Source organism: Embiotoca jacksoni, unplaced genomic scaffold (assembly GCF_022577435.1).
Source record: "Embiotoca jacksoni isolate LCO1_2020_lvr unplaced genomic scaffold, fEmbJac1.0.p SCAF_30, whole genome shotgun sequence".
Classification (NCBI taxonomy): domain Eukaryota; kingdom Metazoa; phylum Chordata; class Actinopteri; family Embiotocidae; genus Embiotoca; species Embiotoca jacksoni.
Genome location: NW_027185382.1, coordinates 5,462,855 through 5,483,196, shown reverse-complemented (window position 1 = coordinate 5,483,196; position 20,342 = coordinate 5,462,855). Strand labels below are relative to the sequence as shown.

At 49.0% G+C, this 20,342-nt stretch overlaps 1 protein-coding gene across 1 annotated transcript in view; it reads left to right on the top strand.

Moving 5' to 3' along the window:
* The first annotated feature begins 1,137 nt into the window (after window positions 1-1,137).
* LOC138206934 (kalirin-like) overlaps window positions 1,138-20,342 on the top strand; it is a 36,507-nt gene continuing 17,302 nt past the window's right edge. Inside the window, exons 1-31 of the mRNA XM_069163808.1 lie at window positions 1,138-1,663; window positions 6,138-6,212; window positions 6,296-6,410; window positions 6,553-6,745; window positions 8,147-8,370; window positions 8,451-8,766; window positions 9,470-9,592; window positions 9,728-9,919; window positions 10,015-10,146; window positions 10,246-10,380; window positions 10,477-10,569; window positions 10,929-11,051; window positions 11,237-11,353; window positions 11,527-11,601; window positions 11,905-12,027; window positions 12,160-12,212; window positions 12,558-12,705; window positions 12,790-13,001; window positions 13,088-13,185; window positions 14,601-14,764; window positions 14,848-14,967; window positions 15,518-15,597; window positions 15,674-15,812; window positions 16,260-16,394; window positions 16,557-16,719; window positions 17,944-18,059; window positions 18,187-18,309; window positions 18,757-18,939; window positions 19,113-19,237; window positions 19,340-19,406; window positions 19,487-19,596. Coding sequence (XP_069019909.1) covers window positions 1,609-1,663; window positions 6,138-6,212; window positions 6,296-6,410; window positions 6,553-6,745; window positions 8,147-8,370; window positions 8,451-8,766; window positions 9,470-9,592; window positions 9,728-9,919; window positions 10,015-10,146; window positions 10,246-10,380; window positions 10,477-10,569; window positions 10,929-11,051; window positions 11,237-11,353; window positions 11,527-11,601; window positions 11,905-12,027; window positions 12,160-12,212; window positions 12,558-12,705; window positions 12,790-13,001; window positions 13,088-13,185; window positions 14,601-14,764; window positions 14,848-14,967; window positions 15,518-15,597; window positions 15,674-15,812; window positions 16,260-16,394; window positions 16,557-16,719; window positions 17,944-18,059; window positions 18,187-18,309; window positions 18,757-18,939; window positions 19,113-19,237; window positions 19,340-19,406; window positions 19,487-19,596 — 4,127 coding nt within the window. The 5' untranslated portion in view covers window positions 1,138-1,608. The remainder of the gene's footprint in view (window positions 1,664-6,137; window positions 6,213-6,295; window positions 6,411-6,552; window positions 6,746-8,146; window positions 8,371-8,450; window positions 8,767-9,469; window positions 9,593-9,727; window positions 9,920-10,014; window positions 10,147-10,245; window positions 10,381-10,476; window positions 10,570-10,928; window positions 11,052-11,236; window positions 11,354-11,526; window positions 11,602-11,904; window positions 12,028-12,159; window positions 12,213-12,557; window positions 12,706-12,789; window positions 13,002-13,087; window positions 13,186-14,600; window positions 14,765-14,847; window positions 14,968-15,517; window positions 15,598-15,673; window positions 15,813-16,259; window positions 16,395-16,556; window positions 16,720-17,943; window positions 18,060-18,186; window positions 18,310-18,756; window positions 18,940-19,112; window positions 19,238-19,339; window positions 19,407-19,486; window positions 19,597-20,342) is intronic.

The window sequence follows — 20,342 nt, the reverse complement described above, 5'->3', positions numbered from 1 at the left end:
TCTGTATATTATTTTCTGTATTATTATTTTCTGTATATTATTTTCTGTATTATTATTATTTTCTGTATTATTATTTTCTGTATTATTATTATTTTCTGTATTATTTTCTGTATATTATTTTCTGTATTATTATTTTCTGTATAATATTTTCTGTATTATTATTTTCTGTATTATTTTCTGTATATTATTTTCTGTATTATTATTTTCTGTATATTATTTTCTGTATTATTATTATTTTCTGTATTATTTTCTGTATATTATTTTCTGTATTGTTATTTTCTGTATTATTTTCTGTATATTATTTTCTGTATTGTTATTTTCTGTATATTATTTTCTGTATTATTATTTTCTGTATATTATTTTCTGTATTATTATTATTATTATTTTCTGTATATTATTTTCTGTATTATTATTTTCTGTATATTATTATTTTCTGTATATTATTATTTTCTGTATATTATTTTCTATATTATTTTCTGTATTATTATTGTTTTCTGTATTGTTATTTTCTGTATTATTTTCTGTATATTATTTTCTGTATTATTATTATTTTCTGTATATTATTTTCTGTATTGTTATTTTCTGTATTATTTTCTGTATATTATTTTCTGTATTATTATTTTCTGTATTATTATTATTATTTTCTGTATATTATTTTCTGTATTATTATTTTCTGTATTATTATTATTATTTTCTGTATATTATTTTCTGTATTATTATTTTCTGTATATTATTTTCTGTATTATTATTTTCTGTATAATATTTTCTGTATTATTATTTTCTGTATTATTTTCTGTATATTATTTTCTGTATTATTATTTTCTGTATATTATTTTCTGTATTATTATTATTTTCTGTATGATTTCTTGATATCTGGTTGATCAGCAGATCATAAAAACATTTAATGTGACTGATGTAATAAAAGTGAACAGAAGTCAAATAGAAGCAGAAGAGTTGAAACTGTCAGCTGATCACGTCACACTCCGTCACGGTAACGGGGGCAGCGGTGTAACGTCAGTAACGTCATAGTAACGGGGGCAGGGGGGGTTGTGTGTGCGCGTGTGCCAGTACAGCAGCTGCTGCAGCCCTCGTGCACAGCGCCCCTCTCTCCGGTGCGCCTGCGCGCTGGAACACACACCGACCGATCGTCCGCTGCTGTGTCCGGCAGCGGAGAGAGAGAGAGAGGGGGGGGATACCGGGGCTCCGCGGTAACGGTACCGGCGGCCAGTAACGGTAACGGCAGATGTAACGGTGACGTGATGTGATGCGATGCCGCGCGGGATCACGGTAACGTAAGAGGAGCAGCAGCAGTAGCAGCAGCGGAGGAGGAAGAGGAGGAGGAGGAGGAGGAGGAGGACAGTCGAGGCTGAGCCGAGGAGGATGCAGCAGTGACGGACGGATCGGTACCGGGAGGAGGGGAACACATCCGTCCGACGGTGCACCGCCCGCCCGGGAGCCTGGACCGACCCGCAGGGATGGACGGGTAGGCAGGGAGGAGGCGCGAGGAACGGAGCAACCGACGGCACATAACGGAGGAGGGAGCGCGAGGGGGGGGAGGAGGAGGAGGAGTAGGAGGGAGGCGGAGGAGCAGCGCGAGGAGGAGGGAGGATGAATCCGGTGGATGGAGTAGGAGAAGCGGGCCCGGACGGCCTGGCGACGGCAGGTAGGGTGTGTGTGTGTGTGTGTGTGTGTGTGTGTGTGTGTGTGTGTGTGTGTGTGTGAGCTGCTGTCGCCATGATGCCTCCACATCCGCCCATTGACTCAGAGAGAGTGTGTGTGTGTGTGTGTGTGTGTGTGTGTGTGTGTGTGTGTGTTTTGGGGGTGGAGGGTCCGACCAAGGAGGATTGTGGGAAGGCCTGCTTGCTGATTGAGCTTGTGATGTAATGTGGTGTGTGTTCATATTGTAACACTCTTTGGAGGCTGCAGAGCCGACTGGGTGAAGTGGCCAACTGGACAGACCCCAGACCTGCTGGGGTCCCAGACCTGGTGGGGTCCCCAGACCTGGTGGGGTCCCCAGACCTGCAGACCTGGTGGGGTCCCGGACCTGCTGGGGTCCCAGACCTGGTGGGGTCCCCAGACCTGCAGACCTGGTGGGTCCCCAGACCTGCTGGGGTCCCAGACCTGGTGGGGTCCCCAGACCTGCAGACCTGGTGGGTCCCCAGACCTGGTGGGTCCCCAGACCTGCGGACCTGGTGGAGTTCCCGGACCTGGTGGGTCCCCAGACCTGGTGGGGTCCCCAGACCTGCAGACCTGGTGGGGTTCCCAGACCTGGTGGGTCCCCAGACCTGCAGACCTGGGGGTCGGCCTCATTGCAGAAACTGCACAGTTTCTAGTCGATCGATCAGGTTTTTAATCAAAACATCTGACAGATGTTTTCTTCATTAATCGACTGTTTTACAGAATAAAATGAAAACCCAAAATATGTAGTTTATTATCACAGAAAAAGAAAAACGGTCAATATCTTTGATTAAATATTGATTGAAATGGTTCATCAATTATCACAATCGATGGATTTTCTGTCAGTGGACCAGTTTACTTTCAGCAGAGTGCCGGCTGGTTTCTGGATCTAGAAGTCCATCAGACGAAGTACAATCAAGTAAATGAGCTGAAAATGTTCCGTTATTGATGATTTCATTATTCCATGCAGGACTCGATCGATCGATCAATCTACTGATAAATGTCTTCAATCAAATTCACTTGAATGTTGTTTAATAAAAACCTCAAAAATATGTGTATATATATATATATATATATATATATATATATATATATATAAAGAAATAGATGATAATGATTAACTGAAGGGAAAGCAGTAAAGCCTCAGATGAGAGAAGATGGAGCTGTGAGCTGATTAATTAACTGACTAATGGATTAATTGATTGACACATTTAGACAATTTCTTAATGATTCACAGATGAAATTATGAGTCAATAATCAGCAGATTAATCAATAATGAAAATTATCCCTCAGTTAACCGTCGTTCTGGGGTTCAGGTCTGGTTCTGGGGTTCAGGTCTGGTTCTGGGGTCCAGGTCTGGTTCTGGGGTTCAGGACTGGTTCTGGGGTCCAGGACTGGTTCTGGGGTTCAGGTCTGGTTCTGGGGTTCAGGACTGGTTCTGGGGTCCAGGACTGGTTCTGGGGTCCAGGTCTGGTTCTGGGGTTCAGGACTGGTTCTGGGGTTCAGGTCTGGTTCTGGGGTCCAGGTCTGGTTCTGGGGTCCAGGACTGGTTCTGGGGTTCAGGACTGGTTCTGGGGTCCAGGTCTGGTTCTGGGGTTCAGGACTGGTTCTGGGGTTCAGGTCTGGTTCTGGGGTCCAGGTCTGGTTCTGGGGTTCAGGACTGGTTCTGGGGTCCAGGACTGGTTCTGGGGTTCAGGACTGGTTCTGTTTTCTGGATCTGTGAAAACGTTTAAAGACATTAAAATGTTCCATTTTAAAAGTGCTGCGACGTTCAGACGGCGGGACCACGGAGGACGAGGATCTGAACCGACAACCTGACAAACATTCTGCTGATGGAAACAAAATAAAGACGATCTCCAGCTGGTCCTGAAGGAAACGGGCTCAGTGGCAAAAACGGGCCGAAATTTTAAGGGTCAAAGGTTATGAGTTTTAAAAAGTCGACAACTTAAACTGTTTAAATACAGAAATAAGAAGCCAGTTAAAAGTAGATGAATGAAAGAAGAGAACCAAACTATGAAGACAAACATGATGTATGGATGTTGGGCTGAACAGAACTTGAGGACAGTAAGCCCCGCCCACCTTTCCCTGATCTGGTATTACAGGAGAGAAGTTGATGAGCGATTATCAGAAACCGCCGCTGGGTTTTGTACGGAAATCTTTCAGGTAAATTAAGACTTTGTGGAAAAAGATTAAAACATCAGGAAGCAAACGTGTTTCTTATATGGAGCTAAAATGCTTTTAAGAGTCAGCCCCTGGTGGCCTTCAGTGGTATTGCACTACCAACCTTTTTATGTGTGGTTGCAGCTTCAACAAAAACTCGTGGACTTTCTTTCCTTTGCAGATTTTTTGAATATGAATAATTGTACGTTATTTGCCGTCGAGACATGAAACGCCATCGTGGTGATGGCGGCCAGAAACGACACGTCGGCGGATCTTTTCAGCTGGAGATGTTTCAGTTTGGCTTCATCGGACTTCAGAGGATCCGAGAGTCATTTTGATTAAAAATCTGACCTGCAGCTCCGGGAGTCGGCGCGTTCCTCTCCAGACCTTCAAAGGGATGTTGGAGGCTTCAACTCGGTGTTCAACGCATTACGTCAGCGAGGGTCCCCACAAAGACAGAAGGACAGGAGTGTGTGTGTTGCAGACAGGCCTCCCATGTGCGTCAGATCATCCTGCACAGCGGGAGGAAGCTAATCCAACACACACACACTGAGGGCATTAAACGGCTCACATTAGCAGCTCCACGAGCAGCGATAACCCTCCGAGAGAAAACCTGAGAACCAGGAAGGACGTGTTTCACAGCGTCCCGGTTCTCCTGCCGGCCGACCCGTCTCCTCAGAGTCCAGACCGACCCGAACCGAGAGGCCTTCAAAGAAATGGGTTTTGAAGAACATTTAGTCCAAAACCCCCAAAATATTCAGGCTCTTTTTTATATCTTTGCATTCAAGAAACGAGAACCAGCAAATCTTCACAGCCGAGCTCCAAAGATTTCTAATCGTCACCAACTCTTCTAACATCGTGGGGGGAGGGGCCTAAGCAAGATTTTTACTCTGGCAATAATCACAGTTATTATTATGATAATGCAGCTCAGCTCTTCCCGGTCTGACGGGAGCTGCTGCTCAGACTAAACCAAACATTTCAGGATGTTACTTTGAGCTCTGATTATTTTCACTGGCTGTTTTCCAAACGATCAATCGATGAATCAGCAGATTAGATACGAGCGCACGTGGTCGGGAAGCACCGCTCCTTCTGCCAGCGGAGACGAAGCTTTTTCTTGAACTTTAATCCACAACACGGGAAGATGAAAGTCACAGACAATATACCAGATGAAAGAGAATTTGTAGATTTGTTAAAATACCTGGAAATATGAACAGCGCTTAGTTGCAGCTGAGACCTGATTTTGTGTCTGCTGAGAGGTTTGATTTCCCTGATAAAGGATCAATAAAAAGCCCTGACAGCAGGCTGAGCTCACCTCGTCACTCCTGCTGCTCTCTGCTGTGAATCAGCCGATTAAAAAAAGGAAAAGATGAGTTTCCTGTGTGAATCTCACAGGCTGGTGTTGGAGGAGGTGGACCTGGTGTTGATATACAGCCTGCTAATGAGTTCACCGTGGCTGTTTGAGAGTAAACACAACAGCGTCTGAATCCGGGGATCAGATTGATCCTCGATCAGCTGCCCGTCAGGCCGACTGACCCTCGACTAGCTGTCAATCAAGATGACGCCACACCAGAGTGGGATGAAGCTGCCCGACACCGATGAAACGCTCCGAGGCGGTGCGAAGCCCAAAATAGCGCCTGTTCAGAGCGGATGAAAAGCCTTGAGAGAAACTCGCTGTCAGTCTGTCAGGACTCATCACACTGATTACACAACAAAAACTACCGACCACGGTTCCCCACGGTGTCCTCTGAATCTCCAAAACATCAGCCGCTTAGAGACCAAGAGTCTGACTGGATCTGAGAGGCCGGAAACCACGAGCCGGCCACGAGGACGCCGTTTCTAAAAGACCTCAGAAACACCTTTGGAAATGTCTTCCAACCTGACTTTGACTACTGAAACAAGAACCTGTAAAAATGTAACGGTACAAACGGTTATTCACCATAAAAGCAGCTTCCTTCACAATAAAAGCAGCTTCCTTCACAATAAAAGCCCCACAACTGCTGCAAAATAAAAGCCATTCAGTCCTGGGATACGTGTCACTTCCTGTGAGGAGCGCTGTGGTGTTTTCCAGCGTATAACTATGCTACTACAGCTCCTGTTGTTCTGGGAAGAACCTCCCAGAAAGTAGGAGCTAAAGAAAGTACTGCGATGGTTCTGGGTTCCTACAGTCGACACAAAAAAGGGGGTACTTCCTCCCGCTGTTCTTAGAACGACGAAAACGTTCCTTCAGTCCGAAAGCCCGACTCAAAGTTAGAGGAAGGAACTGCTTGTGTTGGGTAACGGCGGTTCTGTCTGTGTTCCAGGTTCTGGGAAAGCCGAGTGTGTTCGTGCGGTCGATGTCCTGACGGTGCTCAGAGAAAAAGTGGCCTTCGTGTCGGGTAAAACAAACGTCGCTGCAGGTTTCACACCAGTTTGCTTCTGATGCGACGCAGTTTAAGAAGCCGCTCTGTTTGTTTTGCAGGTGGACGGGACAAACGAGGCGGGCCAATTCTGACCTTCCCCGCCAGGACCAATCATGATCGAATAAAACAGGAAGACCTCAGCCGGCTGGTCACTTACCTGTCCACCGTCCCCAGGTAGAGTTAGCAGCTGGTGCACAGGGAGAGTTTCTCAGTTCAGACGGGCTTTCATCTCTGAAGTGTCGAGAAGATATCGTCAGTCGTGAAAATGTCGTCTACGTATGACATTTATAACTCGATCACACCTGTCTGTCCTCAGCGAGGACGTGCGCGCTCGTGGCTTCACCGTGGTCGTGGACATGCGCGGCAGTAAGTGGGACAGCGTGAAGCCGGTGCTGCGAACGCTGCAGGAGTCCTTCTCCTCCAACATCCACACGGCGCTGCTCATCAAACCCGACACCTTCTGGCAGAAACACAAGACCAACCTGGGCAGCGCCAAGCTCAGCTTCGAGGTACAACTATAGTACTACTACTGAGCACTATAGTACTACCACTGAGCACTATAGTACTACTACTGAGCACTATAGTACTACTACTGACCACTATAGTACTACTACTGAGCACTATAGTACTACCACTGAGCACTATAGTACTACTACTGAGCACTATAGTACTACCACTGAGCACTATAGTACTACTACTGACCACTATAGTACTACTACTGAGCACTATAGTACTACCACTGAGCACTATAGTACTACCACTGAGCACTATAGTACTACCACTGAGCACTATGGTACTACTACTGAGCACTATAGTACTACCACTGAGCACTATAGTACTACCACTGAGCACTATGGTACTACTACTGAGCACTATAGTACTACTACTGAGCACTATAGTACTACCACTGAGCACTATAGTACTACCACTGACCACTATAGTACTACCACTGAGCACTATAGTACTACCACTGAGCACTATAGTACTACTACTGAGCACTATGGTACTACTACTGAGCACTATAGTACTACCACTGAGCACTATAGTACTACTACTGAGCACTATGGTACTACTACTGAGCACTATGGTACTACTACTGAGCACTATGGTACTACTACTGAGCACTATGGTACTACTACTGAGCACTATAGTACTACCACTGAGCACTATAGTACTACTACTGAGCACTATGGTACTACCACTGACCACTATGGTACTACCACTGAGCACTATAGTACTACTACTGAGCACTATAGTACTACCACTGAGCACTATAGTACTACCACTGAGCACTATAGTACTACCACTGAGCACTATAGTACTACCACTGAGCACTATAGTACTACAACTGAGCACTATGGTACTGACCACTATAGTACTACTACTGACCACTATGGTACTACTACTGAGCACTATGGTACTACTACTGAGCACTATAGTACTGACCACTATAGTACTATTACTGACCACTATAGTACTACTACTGACCACTATAGTACTGACCACTATAGTACTATTACTGACCACTACAGTATAACTACTGGCAGTTGTAGTGTGTTGTATACCTGTACTGCAGTAGTGTACTGGGTTGTATACCTGTACTGCAGTAGTGTACTGGGTTGTGTACCTGCACTGCAGTAGTGTACTGGGTTGTGTACCTGCACTGCAGTAGTGTACTGGGTTGTGTACCTGTACTGCAGTAGTGTACTGGGTTGTGTACCTGTACTGCAGTAGTGTACTGGGTTGTGTACTTGTACTGCAGTAGTGTACTGGGTTGTGTACCTGTACTGCAGTAGTGTACTGGGTTGTGTACTTGTACTGCAGTAGTGTACTGGGTTGTGTACCTGTACTGCAGTAGTGTACTGGGTTGTGTACTTGTACTGCAGTAGTGTACTGGGTTGTGTCTCCAGACCAGCCTGGTGTCAGTGGAGGGCCTGTCCCGCCTCGTCGACCCCTCCCAGCTGACCTCTGACCTCGGCGGCTCGTTGGAGTACGACCATGTGGAGTGGACCGAGCTGCGCCTCGGCCTGGAGGAGTTCTCGGGGGCCGCCGCGCAGCTGCTGGCCCAGCTGGAGCAGCTGGAGGCCGGACTGAACCGTATACCCGAGCCCCAGGACGTGGACGAGGCCCGCAAGTCAGTATTTTCATTTTCCGGTTGTCCTTCAGTCGTTCAGTGAAGATTTGAATATTAACCTCATTTTTCTTCCTCTCGAGACTTCTCGAGGAACACAGCCGTCTCCGCAACACCATCGCCACCGCACCGGTCGACGCCCTCGACCGAGAGGGGCGGAGCTTGTTCCAGCGCATGCGCCTAGGCCCCTCCCACGGTGACACCACTAACGAAGGCGGCGGCAGCCACAGCAGCTGGCTGTCGGGCGGGGCGGACTTCCAGAGCGTGGCGCCGAAGGTTTCCTCTCTGCTGGACCGACTGCAGGCGGCGCGCAGCCACCTGCTGCAGAGTTGGAGTGACAGGAAGCTGCACCTGGACCAGGCGCTGCAGCTGCACCTGTTCGAGCAGGACGCCACCAAAGTACTTATATATATATATATATATATATATATATACCTCGCTCTAAGTTTGTATCATCACACATGAAGTTTATGGCATTAAGTTTGGAGATTTTCTGTATTGTCTCACTTTACATTACACCTGTCTCTCTCTGTCTCACCTGTCTCTCTCTGTTTCACCTGTCCCTCTCTGTCTCACCTGTATCTCTCTGTCTCACCTGTCTCTCTCTGTTTCACCTGTCTCTCTCTGTCTCACCTGTCCCTCTCTGTTTCACCTGTCCCTCTCTGTCTCACCTGTATCTCTCTGTCTCACCTGTCTCTCTCTGTTTCACCTGTCTCTCTCTGTCTCACCTGTCCCTCTCTGTTTCACCTGTCCCTCTCTGTCTCACCTGTATCTCTCTGTCTCACCTGTCTCTCTCTGTTTCACCTGTCTCTCTCTGTCTCACCTGTCTCTCTCTGTTTCACCTGTCTCTCTCTGTCTCACCTGTCTCTCTCTGTCTCACCTGTCTCTCTCTGTTTCACCTGTCCCTCTCTGTCTCACCTGTATCTCTCTGTCTCACCTGTCTCTCTCTGTCTCACCTGTCTCTCTCTCTCACCTGTCTCTCTCTGTCTCACCTGTCCCTCTCTGTCTCACCTGTCTCTCTCTGTCTCACCTGTATCTCTCTGTCTCACCTGTCTCTCTCTGTCTCACCTGTCTCTCTCTGTCTCACCTGTCTCTGTCTCAGATGTCGGAGTGGATCGCTCACAGTAAAGAGTTGTTCACACAGAGTCTGGCGGAGGTCGGTCAGAACCACCAACACGCCATCGACCTCCAGACACAACACCAGCACTTCACCGCTAACTGCATGGTCAGTGTGTGTGTGTGTGTGTGTGTGTGTGTGTGTGTGTGTGTGTGTGTGTGTGTGTGTGTGTGTGTGTGTGTGTGTGTGTGTGAGTGTTTTTCATTGACACCAACCAACACGCCTTCGTGTGTGTTTGTGCAGAACGGCAGCGTGAACGTGGACAGCGTGGTTACCGTGGCAGCAAGGCTGGCAGAGGCCGGTCACTACGGAGCCGAGCGGATCTCCATGGTGTCGTCACGGTTACAGGAAGACTGGAAATCCCTGACGACGGCGCTGGAGGAGCGCAGCAACACGCTCGCCATGGCAACCGGCTTCCATCAAGGGGCAGAACAGGTGAACAACTTCTAAATAAAATACCCACGAGGCTGTCTGTCTCCCTGTCAGGTGACAGTCACATGACTGAACCTGTCTGTCTCTCTGTGCATCAGTTCCTGCTCCGGGTGGAGGGCTGGGTTCAGGTGTGCTCCGAGGGGGCGTTGCCGTCGGCGACAGCAGAGCTGGAAGCTGCCATAAAAAAACATCAGGAGCTCAATGAGGAGATCTCTGCGAACTACACACAGGTACCTGTCTGTCTGACTGAACACCTGTCTGTCTGACTGAACACCTGTCTGTCTGTCCTGCCTTAACACCTGTCTGTCATCCTACCTGTTTGTCTGCAGGTCAGTGAGAGCGGTAAAGCCTTATTGGACGTCCTCCAGCGTTGCCCGGCAACCGAGTCAGACGACTCAGCGACCAAACCAGACTTCACTGCCGCCACGCACGGCATCATGGGAGTTCTGCACCAGGTGATGCAGGTACGGCTCATTGTAACCTGTCTTACATCCAGCGTTAGTGCAGCAGACGTTGCAGACAGACAGTTGGACTGATGTGGACTTTCTTCTCTTGTGCAGGGTCACCACGACGTGGAGGGGGCGTGGCAACACCGTAAGCTCCGCCTCCACCAGCGCCTGCAGCTGTGTGTGTTTCAACAGGATGTTAGACAGGTAAGGCCCTCTATCATGGTCCAGATCCAAATCCAGATCAATTCTGATCCAGATTCTGATCCAGATCCCAGCTTTGATCTAGATTTACATGAAGATCCAACTTTATTGTTGAGATTAAAAGAAACATTTTGATCCAAATCCCAAATTCTGAACCAGATTTGGATCCAGATTTTGATCCAAAATCCATTTAGGATTCTGTTCTAGATTAAAATCCAGATGATTTAGATACAAATGGCAATTCAGATTGAGACCAAGAGTTTGATCCACATCCACATCCAGATCCATGTTTATGTTCAGATCCAGATCCAGATGTTTCGGATCCAAATCATTCAGATTGTCTCTCCACCTGTCCGTCTCAGGTGTTGGACTGGGTGGAGCAGCACGGCGAGGTTTTCCTGAACAAACACAGCGGCGTGGGGAAATCTCTGCACCGAGCGCGAGCGCTGCAGAAACGCCACGACGACTTCCAGCAGGTCGCTCAGGTAACAAGCTGAAGTCTGTGCAGCTCCAGACCTCCGTCACAGATCACACGTTTGGTCGCGGCCGCTCCGAGCTGCAGCCGAGCTCCGACTGTGTTCAAGTGGCCTTTTATGTCCATCAATAGCTGCTTCTGATGGTGTATTATGGAGAAATGCAGCTGCAGCCTGTTCATGTGTTTCTGTGCCAGAACACGTACACGAATGCAGAGAAGCTTCTGGAAGCAGCCGATCAGCTGGCTCAGTCCGGAGAGTGTGAGGAGGAGGAGATCTACCAGGCAGCCCGGGACCTGGAGCTACGCATGCAGGTCGGTCTGAGGGAGGGGGCGGGGCTTACTGTGTTTACATGTTTACAGGCTGTCACTGTTGTTTACATGGTGTCAGTGTTGTTTACATGGTGTCAGTGTTGTTTACATGTTTACAGTCTGTCACTGTTGTTTACATGGTGTCAGTGTTGTTTACATGTTTACGTGTGTTGCAGGCCTTCATCCAGCGGGTTGAACAGAGGAAGCTGCTGCTCGACCTCGCCGTGTCGTTCTACACACACACAAAGGAGGTAACACACACACACACACACACACACACACACACACACAAAGGAGGTAACACACACACACACACACACACACACACACACACAAAGGAGGTAACACACACACACACACACACACACACACACACACACACAGAGTGACATTCCTGTCACTATTCCTGATAGTCTTTAATCTTCCACCTCTTCCTCCTCCTCCCCCCCTCCTCCTCCTCCACCTTCTCCTCCCCCCCCCTCTTCCTCCTCCTCCCCCCACCTCCTCCTCCCCCTCTTCCTCCTCCTCCTCCTCCTCCCCCTCCCCCTCCTCAGCTCTCCGTGTGGATGGAGGGCCTCCAGAAGCAGCTCTCCTCGGACGTCCTGGTCTATCCGGACACTGTGGAGGCGCTGCAGGCTCTGATCAGTCAGCAGCAGCAGCAGCAGGCCAACACACAGGTACCATCCCACCTCTGACCTCTGACCTCTGACCTGCAGTCTAACCCTGTCATAACAACCTAACACCCCGCTGACCTCTGACCCTTCACCTCTAACTCTCACACTAACCCCACCTCTAACCCTGACCCACAGGAAGCTGCGATGAGTGTCATCCGGGAAGGAGAAGACCTCATCATGCAGCTCAGGTACACAGAGTGTGGGTGCGCTTGTTTTAGGCCACAGCGCTGCGCTGTTGGCCGGTTCACAGCGTGAGTGGGTGCGTTTCTTTCCTGATTTGGGCATCGTTTGTGGGTGCGTTTGTTTTGTGGGCGTTCATTTGGCGGGGCAGCTCGGAGGCCTGTGCGGGGCTGATTTTTGTAATCGCTGTGGGTGCGTTTGTTTTGGCTTTGATAGGCTTTGGGGGGGTGTTTGTTCCGCTGTTCGTGGCACATGGAGGCCTGTGTGGAGTGTTTGTTTTCAGGTTTGAGCACCTTTGTTTGTTTGTTTGTTTGTTTGAGGGTTTCCTTGATGAGTGGGTGTGTTTGTTTCAGGCCTCAGGGCAGCTCGGTGGCTCACGTGGAGGCGGTGCTGCAGCAGCTGGAGGAGTCTCATGTTCAGCTGGAGGAACTTTTCCACCAGAGGAAGATCCGGCTGGACGTTTACCTGCAGCTGCGCATACTGCAGCAGTGCACGCTGGAGGTGAAAGTGCATTTTATTTTACACAAACAATCCCTCCGTCCACAAGGGTGGATCGAGCGCTCTCTATGTCTCTGCGTTTCCTAGGTAACCGGAGAAATGGACGCATGGAAACAGGACCTCCAGAAACAGTCCCAGGATTTTTCCAACGAGAAGCTAGCATCGCCACGGCCAGCTGATGCAAACCAGGACAAGCTAACCCAGGACAAGCTAACCCAGGACAAGCTAGCACTGGGCCAGTCACGGCTGGTGGAGGCTAGCCCCGAGGCGCTAACGCTAGCACAGCAGCGCATTCACAGGTGAGCGGGCCGCTGTGACCACTTCCTCCTGGCTCAGCCCAAAAACAACTCCTGAGGCTTTTACTGATGGACTGGTTGATCTGCAGGCACATGGAGCGGAGGCTGGCGATGAACAACATGATCTATGAGGTCATCCAGCAAGGTCACGACCTCCAGCAGTACATCTCCGAGGTCCAGGCGTCGGGTAAGAGCCTCCGCTCCACTGGAAAAGAGAAATATGAACTCTTTTACAGGTTTTCAGAGGGTATCGGTGGGTGTCTCGTGGTCCCGGACTTCCAGCTGTCATGCTCGTTTAGTCCTTCGAGGGTTCTGGGGTTCCTGGAGGGTTTTCAGAGGTACTGGAGGAGGTTCCCAGGACTTAAGGGACTCCACAGACTTCCAGGTATCCTTGATACCGCTGCAGTCGGGGAACGACTACTATCGAGGATATCTGCAGGTCCCAACAGCTTCATACAGTTCCAAAAAAGGTTTCAGTCCAGTTCCAGGACTTTCGTAGCGTCATAAGACCATCGGGACCGTGAGGGACTTCAGTGTGTCTTGGGGAGGTTCAGGTTCCTGTCCCAGAGGCCCTCGACGGCGCTCCACCACTCAGGGAGGGTGTTCCAGAAGGAACCTGGAGGGATTTCTGGAGGTCCTTCTGTGGTTTCTACTGCTTCTCTCAGTCGGCTCCAGATCTGTCAGTGTTTGTTGAGGAGGGTCCAGAGATCCTCATTGGTGCTCCAGTGTGGTTTATTAGAGGGACCTTGGATGACTCTCCAGGAGTCTTGTTGTGGTGGTTTTGGACATGAGTTGCCCTCAAAGTGGCTTCTGAAGGTCCCTTCAGGGTTCAAAGGGTGCTTAAGAAAGTTTCTGAGATCCTTAACAACTAACTGGCCCAAAGAGGCTTCCAGGAGTCACAGAACCATGTCAGAGACTTTATGTGGGATCTAGTAGGTTCCCCCAAATTCCAGTTTGGGTTTATGAGGGTTATTCACAGATCCTTAATGTTGCAGTGGTTCTGCTCCACTGGACGGTTTGCAGATGCAGCTGTGGAGGTGAAGGATCATTAGAAGGAGGTTTGTGTGGTCCTTGAAGTGCTTCCAGGTTTTTGGATTACATTTTGGAGCGTGCAGCTGGACTTGAGGGGTTCTGGCTTTCCTTAAAGGGGTCAGACGAGGCTTTGATGGCGTCAAACAGCCAGAAAAAGAACATGAGGAGTGATTTACAGTTGCAGTATAATAGCATGTTAACTGAATGTTAATAGAAGAGAATCAAATTTTAGCACATTTTAGGCCACAATGTCGCCTGCATCTGACCGGTCCAGAAACACTGATGATATGGGGGGAGGGGGGGGGGTAATGGGGGAAAGGGGGAAAGGGGTTGCCATGGAAACTGCTCTCTGAAGCACACAGCTGGTCCCCATGGAAACCAGTGTATTGAATTTGCCATGGAGACACACACACACACACACACACACACACACATGAAACCAGATCTACACAAACACACACAGCTGTAGGACCATACTTGTGAGGACATGAGGAGCCGAAATGGCCTCCCTTCAAGGGTCTAAAAAGTGGTGTGTGTGTGTGTGTGTGTGTATGTGTGTGTGTGTGTCAGGTATTGAGCTGTCGGAGGCAGAGGGAGGTGCCTCTGCTCAGGTGGAGGAGCTGCAGCGCCTCCTACAGGACAAACAGAAGGAGCTGCAGCAGATTGCAGATCACACACACACACACCTGGAGCAGAACCTGCAGCTGAGACACCTGCAGAGTCAGGTCAAACAGGTAACAGGCACACGCACACGTCCAGGTACCATCCAGGGACCACAGGTGGCGCTCTTTACCTGTCTGCCTCGTCTCCGTCGCAGGTGCTGGGCTGGATCTCGGAGGGCGAGGTCATGCTGTCGTCCTGCATGTTGAACTCCAGCTGTCTGTCCGAGGCCGAGCAGCTGCAGAGGGAGCACGAGCGCCTCCAACAGGCCATCGAGGTGACTGCACACACGGCACACTCCCCGTTAGCAGACGGAATAAAGAGGAAGAATGAGTCCATGAGCGGAGGAAGGTCCATGAAGGGAAACATCCTGAGTTAGACTTTAAATGATTTCACTTCCTGGCAGCAGTTTGTTTTGATGGTGAGAGGAGAGGGGGCGGAGCCTAATGATTGGAAACGAACACTTACTTTTGTTCATAAAGTCAGTTTTGTTTTGAAAGGCCACTTTCAGTCTTTCAGCAGAGCTTCTGTTCACGGTGGTTTTTAAAATTGCAAGCTGCTGCAAATATTATGGAGATTTTTATCGTGTGTTTCGGCTCCTGATTCAATTCATCTCGAGACAAAATGCATCAAACTCCGGGCGTCTTACCAGCTCAGCGAAACAAACTCCTGCGGGGAAACTCTGCAAGACAGCGAATAAATAAGGACGAGGCTCATGTCCGTCACAGCTGACAGGGAGGTTATCCCGGCAACGGGACACCAGGGAGGGATTCGTAGTCCTCTTGTTGGATTATTGGACATGAAGTGGACGTGCTGTCTTCCTCCAGGCTCTCCTGCATGCGGACTCCCTGCAGAGGACCCACCAGGTGGCGCTGGCGCTGCAGCAGAGGGCAGAGCTGCTGGTCAGGTGAGTTCCTGTCTGATCAATAAATAAAATCTGTCCCATACACATATTTCCTCTGACCTCCGACCTCCCTCTTCAGGTCAGGTCACTATGATCCAGATGCAGTGCGGTCCTGTGCCCAGACGGTGGCGCTGCACTGGCAGACTCTGATGCTGAGGATCGAAGACCGACTCAAACTGGTCAACGCGTCCGCCGCCTTTTACCGTACATCACAGCAGGTACGTCTGTACCTGGTCAACAGAGGGCGCCAGACACGTATCCGCACTCAGAAAACGGGTGAAATTTCATATTTTAAATGAGCAAAGTACATTTTCTTCTTTGACATTAATGTAAGTAATAGATAATAAAATGAATCGTAAAACCGATTGACTTTTCGTCACAATGAGGTCACACAAGGCTCTGTAATTACTGAAATGTAAAAACATGGATTTAAATGAATAATAGAAGAAGGTAGTCGGAGAAGTTTCATAACGGGGAAAATACTTCTGTTGTTGCAATACCGCAGGTGACCACTTGGAAATATTTACCGCTCAGAAACTCCAGGTGGCGCTGCACTAGACGATTCCACCTCGGCCATCTGTGGACATTGTTTCATCAAACAAAAACAGGAACTCCCACAGATCATGTGTGCGTTTCTTTGAGTCCGTACCTGCCGGTGTTTGCAGGTGTGCGGCGTCCTGGAGAGTCTTGAGCAGGAGTACCGTCGGGAGGAGGACTGGTGTGGAGGAGGAGACAGGCAGCCGGAGCAGCTGCTGCCGCTCATCAACAAACACATGGAGCAGAAGGAGGCCTTCCTCAAGGTGAGCTTAATAATCCTGAACATTCGCTAAGCCCCTCCCCCGGCTTGTGACTGTCCAATAATAATTTAGTAAACGAGCACATCAAGTGTGTCGGGACTTTCCACATGTTGAAGAGATGGAGTCTATAATGACATCAATATGATCTTGTTTCCGTGGCGACAGGCCTGCACTCTGGCCAGACGGAACGCCGAAGTCTTCCTCAAGTACATCCACCGCAACAGCGTCACCATGGCGAACATCTCCGGCCACAGCGTCACCGTCTCCGGGGTTACCGGGGTCACTGAGGTCACCGGGCATTCCAGGGTGCCGGAGCAACAGGTCAAAGGTGAACAGACACACAGCGTGATTAGAAACGTACAGCGAGTGAGGGCGGTTTACCTGACCCAGGTGTGTCTGTAGTTTACCTGACCCAGGTGTGTCTGTAGTTTACCTGACCCAGGCGTGTCTGTAGTTTACCTGACCCAGGCGTGTCTGTAGTTTACCTGACCCAGGTGTGTCTGTAGTTTACCTGACCCAGGCGTGTCTGTAGTTTACCTGACCCAGGCGTGTCTGTAGTTTACCTGACCCAGGTGTGTCTGTAGTTTACCTGACCCAGGCGTGTCTGTAGTTTACCTGACCCAGGCGTGTCTGTAGTTTACCTGACCCAGGCGTGTCTGTAGTTTACCTGACCCAGGTGTGTCTGTAGTTTACCTGACCCAGGTGTGTCTGTAGTTTACCTGACCCAGGTGTGTCTGTAGTTTACCTGACCCAGGCGTGTCTGTAGTTTACCTGGCCCAGGCGTGTCTGTAGTTTACCTGGCCCAGGCGTGTCTGTAGTTTACCTGGCCCAGGCGTGTCTGTAGTTTACCTGACCCAGGCGTGTCTGTAGTTTACCTGGCCCAGGCGTGTCTGTAGTTTACCTGACCCAGGCGTGTCTGTAGTTTACCTGGCCCAGGCGTGTCTGTAGTTTACCTGGCCCAGGCGTGTCTGTAGTTTACCTGGCCCAGGCGTGTCTGTAGTTTACCTGACCCAGGCGTGTCTGTAGTTTACCTGGCCCAGGTGTGTCTGTAGTTTACCTGGCCCAGGAGTGTCTGTAGTTTACCTGGCCCAGGCGTGTCTGTAGTTTACCTGGCCCAGGCGTGTCTGTAGTTTACCTGACCCAGGCGTGTCTGTAGTTTACCTGACCCAGGTGTGTCTGTAGTTTACCTGACCCAGGTGTGTCTGTAGTTTACCTGGCCCAGGCGTGTCTGTAGTTTACCTGGCCCAGGCGTGTCTGTAGTTTACCTGGCCCAGGCGTGTCTGTAGTTTACCTGGCCCAGGCGTGTCTGTAGTTTACCTGACCCAGGCGTGTCTGTAGTTTACCTGGCCCAGGCGTGTCTGTAGTTTACCTGGCCCAGGCGTGTCTGTAGTTTACCTGACCCAGGCGTGTCTGTAGTTTACCTGACCCAGGCGTGTCTGTAGTTTACCTGGCCCAGGCGTGTCTGTAGTTTACCTGACCCAGGCGTGTCTGTAGTTTACCTGGCCCAGGCGTGTCTGTAGTTTACCTGACCCAGGTGTGTCGGTGTGCTCAGGTATCCTCAGCGAGCTACTGCAGAGGGAAAACAGAGTTCTTCACTTCTGGACTCTGAAGAAACGTCGACTGGACCAGTGCCAGCAGTACCTGATGTTCCAGAGCCACGCCCAGCAGGTAGAGGCCACGCCCACAAAATAAAGAAAATCAAATTTAAAACACAAATTTGGGGGATTTTCATTGCACGTGGCGAAGCGCTAGCCTTGAATTGGAACGGTGTGTCTAACGTGTCCTTTCATCGCAGGCCCTGGATTGGCTGCAGCAGTCAGGTGACCACTACTTAACCACGCATACGTCGCCGGGGGCAACAGTGGTGGAGACGCAAGAACTGCTGAACCAACACAGAGAGTTCTGCGTTTCTGCCAAGGTGGGTTTTTTTCATGGTTTCTGCACAGTTCATCAAATCATGACCTTTTTTTCTTCATATAAAACGCAGTTCAGCAGCTTTCTCAGTCAGACTGAACAAAAAAAGAAACAATAAGACCTACAATTATTTATTTAGTGTCAGAATTTGATATTTATGTCACATCTGTGTGACCTGGACCGCTGAGGACTGCTGAACAGGCCTGCAGAAGCTCCGCCCACAGGGAGTCTGTATGTGGTGAATGTTAATGTGTGTTGTTGGGAAGCCACAGAGCACCAAGCTGTCATCACTGAGACGGACAAAACCATCCCAAAGAGACGCAAGATGTCCAGAAGGAGAGACAAAATGTCCACAAACAGACTTCAGATGACGAACAGAGACACATGTCCACATCTCACCATCCTGAAACGTAGGGACGCTGTGACTGACGTGTCCTGACGTGTCTCTCAGCACACACAGGAGAAGGTTCACCTGCTCATCCAGCTGGCTGAGAGCATGCTGGCTAAAGGCCACGCCCACCGCACCGAGCTCCGTCGCTGTGTCTCCGCGGTGGACAAACGTTACCGCGACTTCACGGTGAGGATGGGACAATACCGCCACCTGCTGGAGACGGCGCTGGGAGGCTGCGCACAGGTACGGGATGTATTTTCACTACGGTCGGTTTCCAGCTGCTCTTTAACCAAAACGAAGTCTGCAGCTCTCAGAATGATCAGATACGATTATGTGAAATTAGAAGTTTATAAGAGTTTCGTAAATAATAAAACGTGGAAAAGACTTGAACCCGAGTTTGTTCGGCGTCCCGTCAGGACAATAAGGACTTGGAGCTGGAGCTGATCCCCAACAGTCTGTCCGACTCCGACCCCGAGGTCAACCTGTCCGACCCGAGTCACCAGGTCAGCGACGAGAAGCGACGCTCCGCCCGCAAGAAAGAGTGAGTACTGTTAGTACCCGTACTACTACTGGTAGTACTCCTACTACTTGTACTGGTAGTAGTACTGATGAGCGCAGTGTGACACCACCTGTGTGTCGTCAGGTACATCATGGCTGAGCTCCTTCAGACCGAGAGAGTCTACGTCAGAGATCTACAGGAGTGCATCGAGGTACAACCGGAGACCATCCCATGTAGTACTACGTCATACTGTGTAGTACTTCCTGTTGGTAATACTGTTTCCTGGTGCAGACGTACCTGTGGGAGATGACCAGCGGCTCGGAGGACGTCCCTCCTGGTCTCACCAACAAGGACGACATCGTGTTCGGAAACATCCAGGACATCTACGAGTTCCACAACAGGTACTGAAACAGATACTGTAAGTACTGTGATATAAGTAGTACAGTCTGAAACATACTGTAAGTACTGTGATATAAGTAGTACAGTCTGAAACATACTGTAAGTACTGTGATATAAGTAGTACAGTCTGAAACAGATACTGTAAGTACTGTGATATAAGTAGTACAGTCTGAAACATACTGTAAGTACTGTGATATAAGTAGTACAGTCTGAAACATATACTGTAAGTACTGTGATATAAGTAGTACAGTCTGAAACAGATACTGTAAGTACTGTGATATAAGTAGTACAGTCTGAAACATATACTGTAAGTACTGTGATATAAGTAGTACAGTCTGAAACAGGTACTGTAAGTACTGTGATATAAGTAGTACAGTCTGAAACAGATACTGTAAGTACTGTGATATAAGTAGTACAGTCTGAAACATATACTGTAAGTACTGTGATATAAGTAGTACAGTCTGAAACAGGTACTGTAAGTACTGTGATATAAGTAGTACAGTCTGAAACAGATACTGTAAGTACTGTGATATAAGTAGTACAGTCTGAAACAGGTACTGTAAGTACTGTGATATAAGTAGTACAGTCTGAAACATATACTGTAAGTACTGTGATATAAGTAGTACAGTCTGAAACAGGTACTGTAAGTACTGTGATATAAGTAGTACAGTCTGAAACAGATACTGTAAGTACTGTGATATAAGTAGTACAGTCTGAAACAGATACTGTAAGTACTGTGATATAAGTA